Source organism: Octodon degus, unplaced genomic scaffold (assembly GCF_000260255.1).
Source record: "Octodon degus isolate 3935 unplaced genomic scaffold, OctDeg1.0 scaffold00005, whole genome shotgun sequence".
Lineage (NCBI taxonomy): Eukaryota > Metazoa > Chordata > Mammalia > Rodentia > Octodontidae > Octodon > Octodon degus.
The window spans coordinates 1,423,803-1,440,114 of NW_004524581.1; the positions used below are offsets into that span (position 1 = coordinate 1,423,803).

At 38.3% G+C, this 16,312-nt stretch overlaps 1 protein-coding gene across 3 annotated transcripts in view; it reads left to right on the forward strand.

The window, feature by feature from the left end:
• Prkg1 (protein kinase, cGMP-dependent, type I) overlaps positions 1-16,312 on the forward strand; it is a 1,308,883-nt gene that overhangs the window by 459,681 nt on the left and 832,890 nt on the right. For all 3 annotated transcript variants that reach the window (XM_004623947.2, XM_004623946.2, XM_023723235.1), the window contains exon 3: positions 6,539-6,652. In XM_004623947.2, coding sequence (XP_004624004.1) covers positions 6,539-6,652 — 114 coding nt within the window. The remainder of the gene's footprint in view (positions 1-6,538; positions 6,653-16,312) is intronic.

Here is a 16,312-nt window from a genome sequence, read left to right on the forward strand (position 1 = left end):
GGCGAATGCCTTCAAGGCATGACTGGCTGTCTTTTGTTGTGGGGATCGAACCACAGCAACCTGAGCCTGCCTGCTTTGTTGAAGCAGCCACCTAAAGAACTGACCTAAGGGGCAGGCCCCCTTTCTCGCTACTTTTAAAAAATCTTTGATTTTTAAGCTCAGTTACTCGAGAATTGAAGTCTGGAAATACTCAAATAAATGAAGATAGGAAAAAAAGTAATGTTTATTAAAAGCAAGCATTAGCATTCAGTTATTTGTCCAATCTTGCATAACTATATCTGTTAATCTGAGCAACATATTTGATGATAAAAAGTGATAAAATAACAACTATTGTTAATAGATCTTGTTATGAAAATCTGTAACATATGTATTGTTGGGTGTTACCCTGTTTCTCTCTTTGTTTCTGTTGTTTGTTTTTAACTCTTCAAAATAAAATACAATAGTTAAAAAATCCTCAAATAAATGATTGATTTTGTCTGTGAAGAAATAGAAATCACATTAACTTATAATGATCTATGGGGCCGGGGAGATGGCTCAGTGGAGTAAGTGCTTCCCCGGCTAGCACAAGGGCCTGAGTTCAATCCACGGTTCCGCAAAAAACAAAACAAAACAAAACAAAAAGACCAACTTATAATGATGTAAAGCCAATTGATCAAAAATCATTTGTAAAATTAATAACAAATTATAGCTATGTAAGCTGGGCTGTTCTAAGTTTGGTAGAGAGTTTAGCCCCTCTGCCTTTGCCTCTCCCTTCTAGGGTCTCACTACACAGATCAGACTTGTAGTGACTCTTCTGTTTTCAGCCTCCCGAGTGCTGGGACTACAGGTGCACACCACCAGGCCCAGTCTCAATAGCCCTCTCAGCATCAAACCCTGGCCAGTGCACCTCTGAGCTATCTGGTGGGCCTAAGTAGAATCAATTTAAAACGAATCTCTGAGGCAACCTCAGGATGAAAAAGAGGTAAAAAGTGACTCACAAAGGAACTGTCCAGGGAAGTGACCTCATGACAACCTAATAATTGGAAGAAGTCAGTGAAGTAGGATTAGGAACCTCTGGAATATGCAGTAGCCTTATTTTTAGTTTTCTTAAAGGAACCACACAGCGCATATTTGTAAATCATTTATAAATTTTGAAATTACATTTAACTTTATGGGTTGCATTTGGTTAGCAAATTAATTTTACCAATTTCATATCAAAACACATTTTACTGAGAGCTTAGATAATTAGGGCACTTTTAAATATTTTTGAAAGAACTCTCATTCTTATCTTGAGTATACCTAGCTTGCATTTTACACTGTGTGTCCTGCCTCTCTGTCCTAATCCTCATCTACAGAACAAATGTGAGAAAGGATAAACAATCAAGATATGACTTACAGCAACAAGTTTAAAACACTTTCTTTCTACCATTTATGTATTTTTGTCATTAAAAAAATATAGTCCTTTTAAATCCATGATCCATGTTATCTATCATATGACCTCAGATCATTTATATATCCTGGATTATTGTGAGCATATTAACTTTCTGGTGTTTAATTTGAACCAAAAGGCTGTCATACATGCAAACTTCTATTACTCAAGAACAATCTAAATCTCTTTCTCAAATTTTAGTACATGCTGGGGAGATAGCTCAGTGGAATAAGTACTTGCAATCAGTAACAGCAAGTGCAAGGTGCTGAGTTCACATCTCTGGTACCACCAAAAAATTTTTTTAAAGTTTATTCTAATTAATATACAATACAGTTCTCTATTGTCAGCAATATTTACACATATATGGATACTTACTATGTATAATTTATACATATCGTGTTCAATAAATATAAATTAAATATGAGAAAAGAAAAGAAAAAATACAGTAAGATTAGGAAATCAAGTGGAAGGGCCGGCCAGATAGCTCAGTGGACTAAAGTGCATGCTTAGGCAGAGCACTGCGTTTGGGGTTCAATCCCTGGCAAGCCATGCCAGCCCCACTCGCGGGGCACACTGAGACTGCGATTGAGCCTGAGTGTGGTGGTGCGTGCCTGTAATCTCAGTGCTTGGGAGGTTGGACACAGGAAGATCACCATGAGTTGGCTCTACATAGTAAGACCCTGGAGACCCTGCACTAAATATGAAAAAAAAAAAAAAAAGAAAAGAAAGAAAGAAAATGAAAAAAATGGAAACCAGCCATGAGTTTATGCATAAATTCCAAACCTTAGAGTCTTACAAAGATATGGCAGGAAGCTGTGTGGGGGTCATGCGAGAACAAGAAGCACAATTGGCTATGAGGCTCATTGTCCCTAGGTTAAAAGAGATAAAGATCCTAGCGCAGTTTTCAGCAATGGAGACTGGAGGACTAAGTATCCTGTGGTCAGAGCCAATGCTCTTTAACTTCCCATAAGTGAAAAACCTAAATTTTATAAATTATTTCTGATTTAGTAGTCCCACAGATTTCCTTTCAAAAGCTATGAAACTAAAACCACAGTCTTGATGTCCCTCCTTGTCTTTTATTTAGGCGCCTTGTTATTTGAGAAGGCCTCGCTAACAAACTGTCCAGCAGGATCCCCAGGAGTGATTTTATGCTGGAGGGCTTATTTCCACTGAAACTATAAAATGTGAAATCCAAAAAGACAAAGAAGCAGACTTGTACAAAATCATTTATTTATGAAAGTTCTTCGGATTCTTTAAGTAGTGTTCATCTTGCTCTTAGTTCTATTTATAATTAATGCTAGGGCTTCAGGTCAAGAGAAAATTTTTCATACACCAGAAAGTTGTTGCTGGGTTATCCTTGGGAGCCCTCTGCATAAGACCGAAGCCATATCCCATCAAATCTTGGCTAGACATACTCCAAGAGAGAAGAGTACTGTAACTTGGCATTGTTCTAGATAGTTTAGTGTGTACCCTTAGGCTTCTGGTTGGGGGTTGGGAGCTCGAAAGTCATTGAAATGTAGAGATTCTTTCCTCAGTGCTACATGGAAGAACAACCTTGAATTCTTTTACACTAAGGAAAGGAGTATGCCTATTTTCTTACTTGAAACCTGCTTGGTTTCCAAAACAGATGATGAAATATCATGCTCCAATGTAATCTCAATAATTCATGCTTCCATATGAATGCTAATTAAATGTAATGAAAATAATATCAGTAGAGGGCCAGGAAGATGGCTCAGTGGAATAATAGCTTCCCTGGCAAGTGCAATGGCCTGAGTTCAATCCCTGGTTCTGCCAAAAAAAAAAAAAAAAAAGAATTGTACTTGTTTGTATATGGTTAGATTTCTGGACTTATGTGTAAACATAATTATATAATTTTTATGCCTATTTTTAAAATATATTCTAATTTCTAAATGTTTTTTCATCATATTCTGTAGGGACTTAAAGATCAACATATCAATACTTGATGAAAAATACCTGTTCCATGTTATGCCTAAAATGTTTGATACCAGACAGATAGTGAGGTTAAGCTTAACAGCCTAGGCTGTATGGTAATAACAATAAGCTTCTCTTCTGGAGGGTTAACAACCTAAGTTTGCAGACCAAAATTAGAGAAAAAGGAGCGCCTCAAGGAAAGCCAACATTTTGGCACTAGCCTTCCAAGGTCAATTAGGACTCAGGACATAGGAGAACATGTACTATAATGTCATGTAACTCAGTAGTGTCCCAAATTTTCTGATCAAGGAGATTATGGGGCCAAAGAGGAAAGTGATCGATGATGTAGAGTGTGCCTAAGGAGAGTCACATGGAGAGAAAACATTCTCTCAGGCTTTCACAGAGAGCACATTGGCCAAGCAATGGCCATGACTCATCCACATGGCTGACACTGACAAAGGATCTACAATCTGAGGCACAGGACCTCAGATAAATCCTGAGGGAATTTCACTGACCTTATCAGACCCAAAAGCTACAACTCTTGTTGCATAGGTCCTGCTTTACCTTGGTCTTAACCATCCAGTAGAAAAGTATGAAGACGAAATATAGGAAGTAAAGCCATGTTGTTATGTTGAGCTGTAGGGGACTCAGGTCAACAATTTCTGACACTGCCAGTGAAGCAGAAGACCCAATACTATTATGGACTACTGGACTCTTTTAGAATATTTTGCTGAGTTAACATACCTATAATATTCAAATAATGGAACTAAACAAGAAAAGGGGATACAGATGAATGTCCATTTTGTATCTGTGTATTCAAAATGGTTAGGATAGAAATATAGTACATTCTCTTAATGAATAGAGGGATTTGTTCTAATAGTGCTTGTAAATAGGATATCATGTCCGCATCTTGTACAGCAATTAACCACTAGGAAGAATGTATGCAATAAGTTAATTATTGAAACTGTCCTACCAATTTGGTTTGAAACTGTCTCATTGCTATTTGTTTCTCAATAAAATTATGGGAGAAAAAAAGAATTGTACTTGTTATATCCTATTTAATTTTCACAACTACCCAATGCAATAGATGCTCATATTTTATTAATTTCACTCATGAAAAAACAGACATTTGGACATTAAACAACTAGCCCAAGATCGTAAGTCTTTTAAGAAATAAAAGAGAGAACTCAATTCCCAATTGTATCTCACTACCATGTTATAATCTGGTCTGTCTCATTCTTTAGTGACAGATGAAATCTCTAGTGGAATAAGCTCACCAGTGAAGGAAGGGGAGAACACCATGGACAGGCCCTGGGCGCTTGTGAGAAGATGAATTTTCTGGGCTGGTTTTGTTGTACTATGTAAGGAAGAAGAGTTTTCTTCTCCATCCAGAAGACAGCATAGCAAGCCACACCTGTACAGGAGCTGTATCTAAGCCTTTTGAATTACTGGATTTTTTTCATTCTCTAATACCTTCATTACACAAAGAGGGAGTTAGTATACACAAATGATATGTAGTGAGTAAATTTTGTGTCTGTTGGTCAGAGTCTCTCTCCACTGATATCTTTAGAACAACTTTAACTGATACCTTTTAAACAGCATTTAGAACAACATCAAAATATGGATTAGGGGCCATGGAGATGGCTCAGTAGAATAAGCGCTTCCCTAGCAAGCGCAAGGGTCTGAGTTCAATCCCCGGTTCTGAAAAAAAAAAAAAAAAGGATTAAACTTGAAGCATTTTAATATGTAAGATTTATCTAAGCAGGTATTTAAAAATGCACAAACATGTGTTTTACAAATACTATTATGTGGGCCAGAGTGACAGCCCAGCAGCTTACGTGCCTGCCTGGCAAGTGCAAAGTCCTGAGTTTGATCCCTGGTACCAAAAAAACAAAATCAAAAAAACCAAAATATTGTTATGTGGGTTAAACTAGGTTGATAAACTTCACTTTCATTTTGGAAGTTAGCACTTGGAAAATGCCAACTGTCACAGAAAGCCCACAGATAACGGGGTAATTAGACATCTAAGAAGGAAGCCTAAAGTTTAGCCAAAGCTGGGGTAACATTATCTTCCTGCAGCAGCCAACTCTTTTGCCAAGCATTAGACTTTTCTTCTGCACACTGAGGGCAGGAAATTTGGAGGAATAATATAAGGGAGGAGGACTGAGGTTACAACAGATAGTGCTGCCTTTTTATATCTCCCTCAGATACGTTAGGTGATTGAATGTGTTTTTAGCCTACAATGGTATGACTTGATTAGAAATGTGTTTTCCCCCATTGGTGTTCACAGGATTCTCCCATGAATATCATTTTCCTTACTTGTGTGCAGCAAGGTGGATCCAGTGGAAGGTATTTCCTTAGCATTTCATTTTCAAAGGAACACCCCTGATGACTCTTTCTTTTCCTTGAAGGTTTAAGGTTCCTTGTTTGTTTCTGACAAGCATTGTTACATGGCTGGGAAGCAGATTGACAGCCTTGTTAAGTTAGATAAGATGTTTACAGATGGGGGCAGGCCAGATAGCTCAGTGGATTAAAGCACCTGCTTAGGCAGGTACAGGCTCCAGGTGTTTGATCCCCAGCCTGCCCTGCCAGTCCCTGAGATGGTGATTGAGACTGGGTGTGGTGGCACGCTCCTGTAATCCCAACGCTTGGGAGGCTGAAAACCGGAGAATCACTACGAGTCCAATCTACGTAGTGAGATCCTATAGACCCTGTACTCAATACAAGAAAAAAAAAAAGATGTTTACAGATACAATGACATCACAAGGTACCATTAACTAATACCCAGGGGTCAGAGTTACTTCACTCTCACAATAACTGTCTTTCTCAAAATGAGAATCATCAAGTATGTGCTGTGCTGTAGCATGTGTCCACTTACATGTTTTCTTTCAGACTCAAAAGTGTCAAAGTTGGGATTGCTATGATTTACTAATATTGCATTTGCAGTAATGTTCTACAGTCACTGGTTCTTCTTCATCTTTTCCTTGTCTTTCTCAAGTGATAAGTTTGAGAACAAGGAAAGCTGCTTACTGCATGTATTGTACTGCATCTCTTGCTTTGTAACTTGGCGACAGCTTTGATTTCATTCTTAATTTGCATTTTTAGAAACAAGCTGAAAATTTTGTAAGTCTCATTTTCAAAATGCAAAAAGAAAAATGGGAATGAATCAAGATAACTCGTCTTCCCTGTCCTTTTCAGATGGGAAGGTTGAAGTTACGAAGGAGGGCGTCAAGCTGTGCACCATGGGTCCAGGAAAAGTGTTCGGGGAGCTGGCTATCCTGTATAACTGCACCCGCACAGCGACCGTCAAGAGTAAGAGCGCGTTCCTACCTTCCACGTGTTTTCACTATCTTCTTTCTCTAGGCCTAGGAGACGTTGCTTTATGTAGCAATTGATTTAATCATTGTAACTCTATAAATTCACATGCTCACTTTCACCTTATAGTGCAGCCGCAGCGTGTGCTTTCGTACCAAAGAGGCGTTGCTAACGATCTGTTTTGTGTACTTTACCTACTGGTTCTGACTTATCAGCATTATATCACTTTCATCAAAGCTTCTCATAATTAAGATTTTTAAATGCCCTTTTTATAAATTGGAGTTAACCAAGAATATGACCTTTCCTTTATAAACCTCAGTATCTGGGCTGGCGAGCTAGCCCAGCGGTTTAAAGCATCTGCTTAGATAAGCTCAGGCAAACACAAAGACCACAGTTTGATCTGTGGGTACCACATGCTGTGCCAGCCCTGTCCCTAGGGTGAGCTGAGCCAGCCACAAGATAAATAAATAAATATAAATAAACCTCAGAATCACATTTAAGACTTTTTACCTGCCTACGATAGATTACATCCTCTACATAAATCACACTTGTTAATTTAGTGGTTTAGAAAAAGAGGAGAAATGTCCTTCTTTTCATTCAGCTTTCACTGAGTAAGATATACCCTAAATTCTAAAATGGCATCAGAGTATATTTTTGTCTTCAGCTGCTCATCAAGCTGCATAGGAGAGCATTTTTCTTTTCTACTGATTGTGCTCATTTTAAATTGGGCAATAAAGAGACTTGTTTCCCTAATTTTACATGTATGTGTATGTATGATTTTTGTTGTGACTTTTGTTATTTTATAAAAGCAGCTGCAATAGCTAGACAGAAAAAAAAGTTGTTTAAAAAAATTCTCCTTCCTGAGGAAGGATCTAATGACTGTACAACAATCAGAACTGAAGGCAAAGCCACCCATGCAGTGTTCATTGGATACATAGGCGAACTTGTTTACTTCCTGTTTGAAAATCTTTCTTACACATTATCCATGCATGCTTTCAATTACAACACACTTCTACTAGGTTTCGTTGTTTTAAAGAACTGCTAATGGCAAGATGATAAATTATTAATATCATATCAGTTAATGTTATCTGGATGCCACTGATCAATATATACATTTTTTTTCCTCCAAAAAGTACAATGCATGACTAGAATGTGGCACTGAAAACTGGTGGTAAAGAACTCAAGAAGGTACAGCCATCTGGAGCTCCAGATTCAATTTTCCGTGTTTTGTTCTTGAGTTATCTTTGTGTCTTGGAAATCACTGCGATGTCTATGTACTGGCACTCTTTTTGGGTAGGTCCATTTCAGCCTTTGGTTTGTGATCTCAGGAAGAAAAGAATTGCATTGGTTGATGGGTACAGCAGCTTTTTATTTCATATGATCACTTAATTCTGAGTCAAGGAATGATATGGTCCTGTGATCCATACAGCATCTGCCACAACTTTAACACATTGTAAGGTGACTTATATGGAATAAAGAATAATGATTGTCATGGCTTTATTAAGTAAAACAGATTTTACTATTCTGCTTCATTTTGAAGGATATGAGAGAGAGAGAGAGAGAGAGAGAGAGAGAGAGAGAGAGAGAGAGAGAGAACGAGGCAGAAAATGGCACATTCTGCTTAAGCAGGCTTTTCTCAAAATTCTGAATAATTTATTGTTTTAAAATAGTTTCACCTTGTCTATTGCTCATGTAATCTAATGGAAACTGTCAATTTCCCAGAGGTCAGCATTTGGTAGTACCACTATACTTCATATTATTAAATTGAGTGAATTCTTATTAAAGCAAAATTTTAATAATCTATTTAAGAAATTTTACAGAGTGGTTCTTTTTTCACAAGTTCATTACTTTACTTCATAAAGATCTCTTTTAGTTTTCAAGTTCTATAAAATGGTGCTTATCTTCGCTAATCTTTATGTACTAATGTTTCCCAAGTGTAAATGGACACAATGCATCTGATTCAGTAGGACAGAGCTGAGTGTTGAATACAAATTGTAATCCTAACTGCAATCCTACAGTGTGAAAACACCATAAGAAGGAATGAGTGATGGTGGGGACTTGTAATGCACACTGAGATGCTCACGAGTGTATCTGTGTGCACGCGTGCATTTCTCTTCACAGTGCTTGCTTAATATCTGGAGATTGTGTGGAGAAAGGGGGCTGGCATGTCTGGTGTGCAAATAATCTGCATTGACAGCTGCAGAGGTTTTGAGCACGGGGTAAAGAAGGATGCCTGTATACTGTTTCTTCTGAATATCGTGTGAGAACCCTAAGTCGGAAATAAAGATTGGTGTTTAGGACACTTTCATCCAGCCTTCTCAACTGTCTAAGGAAATGCAACTTGCAATTGTGGGTCTTAAGTAACATTTTTCCACTGTAGATGCTACCTGTACAAAATGAGTGCAGAATGTAACTCCTAAGGCTAGCTTACTTTTGTCATGTGATACTTTAAAAATCTGTTTAAATTTGTTGGACTATAGAGATCCAATGTCTTAGTATTCCAGATTCCATTGACCTGTTCATTTCTTCACTATCATTTTGCCAATGTGTGGCGTTTAGTGTATGTTTCAAAGCTGATTCCCTCAGGTGGGTGTAATAGTTGGAATCCGGGTAGAATTTCCTCCCTACATAACAGCTTTTCTTTCAAGTTTTCTCTTTTGTATTTATGGAGACTTGTGTACTCTTTCATGCTAGCTTTTCTCCCCCCAATGTTTTTCAATCCGTGTTTGCAGAACAAAATGATTACATTCCTCCTTGGGAGCTGGCACATGCACAGAACACATTTATTTCTTCCTTTTTCATTCCATCTCCCTCGCTTCGCCTACCATTCATCTCTTGACTCCATGCCTGTTCTAGAAAGCCTACCTCCCTATTTCCTACTATCTGTCATTTATTTTGCCCTGAATTTATCTTTTGGGCTTTGCTGAGAAGCTGCGTGATACGTAAGCTGTGTTTCTGATTTACTTCACTTAGTATGACACCCTCAAGGCACTTTGGTGTTCCTACAGAGGACTGAAGGTTATCCTTCTATATAGCAAACCAACAATACTCATTTGTTCCTTATTATAAATATTTGTGATTCTTTGTTCCTTCTCCTTAGGTCAGACTTAAGGATGTTTAGCATATGTTTTAAAGGATGTAAAATGGTAAAAGAAAAACATTAGAAAGAACACAAAATTGATAGGAATCCAACAATGGTTGTTGTATTGCATAATGTTGGTTTCAAATTAGTTCTTTAGGTTACCAGATATAAACCTGCAAAATTAGTTTTTAAAAAGAAGTTATAAGATAAGAAATTAGAAGAAAACTAAATAAATAAATCAAATTTTAACCATTGACTGCTCCTTTCAATAGACCAGCGTGTTTTATATTTTAACGTGTTTGTAATCTCATGGTAGTAACTAGACCTCAGAGGGATGCCAGCAGTCTTCAGTGTACATGAGCTATTTCTCTTCTAGAGAGCTCTTTTTGAGATGGTAACTGGCCATGAATAAATAGCACCTTCCCGATGATGAATATCATCACTAGTGTGGCTTTTCTACTTCCAGATATAAAAATAACAGTCTTAAAGGTCTAGAGATCAGTATGTGGCATAAAAGATGATAAACTCATTCATAGTGATCCTGCCTAAAAAAGCAGCATAGTAGCTGGAAGCAAGCTCTTTTAAAAAAAAGTTCTGTGAAAAAAAATCAATAGGTCATTCTTTTGAAAATAAATAAATATATAGCGCTGGTTATCATGGCACTGGGAGAAAGGTCTGATGGCGGCAAGAAAGTAATTTTGCAAAATCAAAGCCATAGCGATATGGAAAGAAAAAAATCATAGCATGATATAGATAATCTATTAATTGTCAACTCCTATCTTACAAAGCAGCAGCATTGATTTTCTCCTGAGGAATGAAGATGTGAAAATACAGAAAATTAGCATTATATTGGAAACAATGTCTTAACAGTTGTCTTGAGATCATTTATGACTTCACTAGCCTCAAGAAGTTTTTAGTAACTGTGATATTAAAATTGTCTCTTAGATTATTATATTCACCCCATCGTAAGTATGTGCAGAACACCACGGGAAGTGAAACAGTCGGGTGTTATTCTTGGTTTCCATCATGCCAAATATCTGATGTTTCTCATTGGTTTGAATTTTTCTCATTTTGTTCAAATAATTTGGCCTCAAAAAGTATGTGTTTACCATCAGTTTTCAAACCCTTCCTGGAGCAGGAATATTCGTAAGCTCATTCGACCCCTTTTGCATGTCCAGTTCCCAACCTGGAAGCCGGTCGTTGTTGTGTTTCCCTGTAGTGTCTTTGCTGCTTATGATTTCATGACTACAACCCTGCTGGCTAAACCATTCTCACCTTGCACTTAGCCTGGGCCACGCACCTTCCGATTCCGCTCAAGGTTCTTCCAAATGATAAAAGCAAAAAACTTGCACTTGGGCTCAGTGGATTAAAGTGCCTGCAAGCAGGTGCACGGCCGGGGGTTCCTTCCCTGGGCCTGCCATGCTGCACCTGCCCCCGGGGTGCACTGAGACAGTAATTGAGACTGGGAGTGGTGGTGCGCATACCTGTAATCCCAGCTCTTGGGAGGCTGTAAACAGGTGGATCACTACAAGTCTGATCTAGTAATGAGACCCTGAACACCCTGTAGACCCTTCCCTGAACTACAGAAAATAAATAAACAAATAAATAAAATTTACTTTGCGGTACATTTTTATGCATCTTGATGCTAGATGGTGATGCTCACTGTAGAAGCCATACACCAAGTGTGCCCGTTTTCATGTGGTAGCTATTTTGTGACGCTCCTTGGGCAATGTGTGAATTATTACTTCACATCAAGTTACTTATAATAAGAGTTTACAATTTCCTCAATATTAAAATACATCAGTATCAACATAGCAGAGACCTAACAAACTATAAGGCAAATTGATGACTTAATATTTTTCTGCCTCAGGCTGGGGAGATAGCTCTGGTGTAAGTGCCTGCCTGGAGAATCTAATAGCTCTGGAGTAAGTGCCTGCCTGGAAAATCTAAGGGCCCAAGTTCAATCCTCAGCACAGCCCCCCGCCCAAAAAAAATATTCTGCCTTAACTGGAATTATTTCCAAGTTTTATACTTAAACTTTCATAGCAAATTAGTAAAGGGGAAGTTGACTAATTAGGACATTTTAACAAGTGTCACAGACATTTTAAGAGCAAAGTTTAAGAGCTGGAGTTTTCCATTTATTTTGCTTGTAAAATGTCTGTAGTGGGAGGGCTTATATACTCCCTTTAGTTTCTGTTTCAAATCTTACATTATTCAACCTGAGTCAGAAAAATGTGCCAGCTATCAAAAATCAAACATGGGGAAAAAGTAACAAGACTGGGCTAAACTTTGTTCTCTAATAACTCTGGATGTTATAAATACAGCATCTCTACCTAATGTATATTCTATACACAGCAAACACACAGGCCGTGCTTTTTATTGGCAGAGGAACAAAAGCTGTGAATACAAATTGTTAGTGCTAATGAAAAAGGATCAAAGATGAGGCACTTGTAATAGGTACAGACTTTGAAAATGTCTTGAGATGACTAAATCAAGAAGTAAACAACTCAGAGACTTCTTAGGAAATATCATTATAGAGCCGCGTAAAGCAGCATATTTATGGTGAAGGTACAGTCACTTGGAAAGTGAAGCAGCGCTGTCCTGGCAAGCAGCTGCTTTGCAAGCTGTCATGATCTGGGTTTAATGAGCGTGGTGTGGCCACGTGTTGTCACCTCCCTGGGACACAGCGGCGGCAGGAGAGAGCACTGGAAGATGACAGTTTCTGTTCCGCCTTTGAGGGTAAAAGAAAAAGGAAAGAAAGAGCTTGTTTTGCCTTTTTCCCAGCCTAATGCAAGCTTTCTACTGAGCATCCTGGAAAGAGAAGAGCTGCACAGTAAATCTAATGTGGAGATTACTGGAAACATGCCCCTGATACCAGAGCAGAGAGTCCCCTGACTTCCCAGAAATCTTATCACCCTGGACAATGAGCCGAGAAGTGTATTATGACAGCACCTTGGAGAAGCAGGTATACTTGTTTAGTGGGTTAATTAGAAAATAGTGCTTGTAAAATTTTCCTCACATTTATTGATTAAAGAGTACTGTGAAATTCCTAAACTAAAATCCAATTATGTAATACTGGAGAATAATATTTTTAATAAAAGATCAATTAAAGGAGTACAGATGATGCCAGGTGGCAGACAAAAATGCACAAATGAATACACACAGAAGCTGTCCTTTAATCTTATTCCTTTATTAAACAGATTAAAAGTGAATTTCAGAGATGAGAATGGTGATTAAATACATTTTTCTTTTATTGGTGGAAGTTTCCCCCTCTAGGTTTAATATTGCAGATTGATTTATGATTTATATGAAACTGCTTCCTGAGGCCACATGTCCAGTTTCTTCATTGATTTGGCCTAGTGGACAGTCACTGGGTAGCACCACTTCTTGGCCAAAAGCCACCCCCACAGTTGAGGGAAGGCAATGCTTTTAAGTCCGCTCTAAGGTTAGATGAATTAATTTCTTTCTCTCCTATAATTATTCAGTCATTGAATATTTTGGGAGTTATATCTGTCCAGAGAATATTCAAGTTTGAACTGGTAGGATATTATTATTTTCAAAGATCTTGAACAATTTAATAATAAATCTAATCAGTAGACAAGGAAGATTCTTTTAGATTTTGCTAATCCTGTAGAAGTAGCAGTTTTCCCACACTAACCGGCTCCTTAAGAAACTCCCAGACACGGGAAAACTGTCTCCATTTTTGCCATAGCTAATCTTCATGTATGTGAGAATTTGCTAAGTGGCAATTTTAGTATTTACTCAACTTATTTGAAGAAGAAAAAGCAAAGTAGTAACGTGGGTCAGCACTATAGTATCTGTAATTACTTTTAAAACAAAAATTTTCCTGCCCATACAGTGTGATGAATTTCTAATGAGTTCTTCATACTAATACCCTATAGCAAGAGCGGCCAACTGTTGGGGGCCGCGAGTGAGGCTCGAGGCTCGTACTACTGCTAGGACCTAGAGTCCGTGTCACTGTCCCAGTGTCTCAGCATGAGAGGCCCCGTGCCTGCCATGCTGTACTGCTGCTGTCATACATTACCTTTGTAGGGGCTCATTTGCATTTTAGTACAGCTACTTCTGTAAAGCTAATATAGGCCTGAGGACTTCACTTTCACAAGAGTTATACCACACATTACTAAAGAGTTTTAAGCTCTTAAACATGATCCACATTAGGTACATCTCTTTCAAAAGGATGAATCCAACAGCGTTGATGAGAGGGTCATAGTTTAAGACCTAGAGACATAATGAGCTATCAGAATCAGTGACAGAATTTAGTTTTGCAATACATCGAAACCCTTTTTGTTGAACAAGAAAAAAATTTGCTTCAACACTTGAAAGATTGCTGAGTAGCTCTACATTTCTTTATAAAATGTATTAGGCAAGGAATTTCTTTAAAGTAAAATGTGTATGAAAATTTACACAGCACTTTGAACAACAATGAAGAATAGAAAAATAAATTCTTGTTTCGGAGCAAAGTTAAAGTAGAGTCGTGCCACACACATTTGCCTTTATTTCCTCCTTGAATCTCCTCTGACTACTCAGTACATGTAAGCTTAACCTTCAGGGGGGATCTGAGCAGCCCCTCCTCATTCCATGTCTTGTTAACTAGATGCATTTCTAAGTACATTTGTACCTAGGGATCCACAGAACACAGATGTTGACATTCCTCATAGAAAATGCTGAGGGCCGGCCAAATAGCTCAGTGGATTAGAGCGCCTGCAAGCAGGCACAGTGGCTGGGGGTTCAATCCCTGGGCCTGCCATGCTGGCCACATCCCCAGGGCATGCTGAGATGGCAATTGAGACTGAGCGTTGTAGTGCACGCCTATAATCCCAGCTCTTGAGTGGCTATAAACAGGCAGATCACTATGAGTCCAATCTAGTAGTGAGACTCTGAACACCCTGTAGACCTTTCCCTAAAATACAAAAAAGAAAGAAAAGAAAGAAAGAAAATGCTGTGTTCTTCCATATACTCACTCACTCCATCTCTAGATTACTGATAACAAAACAACTGAAAGTTGTATGTTCAGCACAAATACAATTCAGTGTTTCTGATCTGCAGGTGGTTGCATGTGCAGGGCTAGAGTCTACAGAGGACTAACTGCGATCGCAGCAATAGAATGTGTCACCTGTCCTCCACAGATTGTGTAACTCAGTCCTCAAAACACCTTAACCTAATGGATGACAGAGGCTCCCTCGTTTCCCAGGTGGGAACATGCAGGTCACGATCGTGGAGGTCATTAGTATAACTTCCGAGCAGGCTATCTGGTGCCAACTTAGCTACTACTATTTGAAGTTCTTGCACTTCCCTCTCACCCCATGTGGAGTCCTAATAACACCTTTAATGTGCTTGCTGACTGTGGCTAAAATGGGAATGCCTGATTACAGCTCTTTATGTTTACTCCAGTTTTTCTCAAATTGCAGTCTCCGGAGCAGTTGCATCAACAGTACCTTGATATTTGGTACAAATGCCAAATCCCTGACATCCCTCATCTACAACATCAGGAATGTTGATGGCTTGTCACAGAAATCTTTGTATGACAAACCTTCTAGTGGTGCTTCTCAGTTCTCAGACCATCTATCTGTACCCTGCATGTACTTAGTGTTGAATCACTCTTGTACATATTCTTGCACACATAAAATTGGCTTTATTAAAGTATTTGAAATAGAATTAGACACTATACGATGTGGCCAGTTATTTTGGCATCATTTTAGATTTTGTTGATGTTCTATTGCTGTTGAACGTAGATAGCAAAGAAAGTTGTATTTTTCTCTTAAGCCATGATATAGCTATAGAAGAGTACTAGCGTTGTGAAGACTGTTAACATATTCTTTTGAAGAATAGTAAGAAGTAAAATGAAAAGAAAAAGAGGTTGGGAAGTAAAGAAAAAATTAAAAAATCATGGTGTGCTAGCTCATGTGTTAACAAGAATCCCTTTATATTTATTGAACATGATGACTTGGATGGTGCTAGGAAAACAACACAGAGAAAATTTCATTGATTTTATGTTTTTCTCTTTCATTACCATGGATATATTCTGAAGTAGATGAAAGGAAATTGAATGGATATTTTTAGAAAAAGAGTTGGCTGATGATCTCTAAATTTGTGGAATATTTCTCACTGCTAGGTTAAATCCAATCCATTGGACCCCCAGTGGAAAACTTCTTGGAAGGTTCTACAGGTGGCCCCAGTCTTATGGTGAGGGTTTCTAGGTGGTCCTCAGTGGACTTCATATCTTTTAGGCTCTAATAATTAGAAGATGAAAAGACATTCATAAATCATAGTGCCTCAGGATAAAATAGGGAATTCCTGGGAGTGGAGACCTAGAGAGATACAAGGACCTCAGCACTGGAAAATAGATACAATAAGAAGAGCCAGCTCCTTCTACAAGGGTCCTAAGAATTGACTTCACTGTACATGTGACAGTAGATTGTAGAAAGTGAACATTGACATCCCAGAAAGTCAGGGAGGAGCTAGAGTAATATCACTTCCTCTAGAGCTGGGCAGTTTTTACTATTCACATTCTCTAAAGTGCAGTCTGACCCACTAATCAGCACATGCTTTGCATC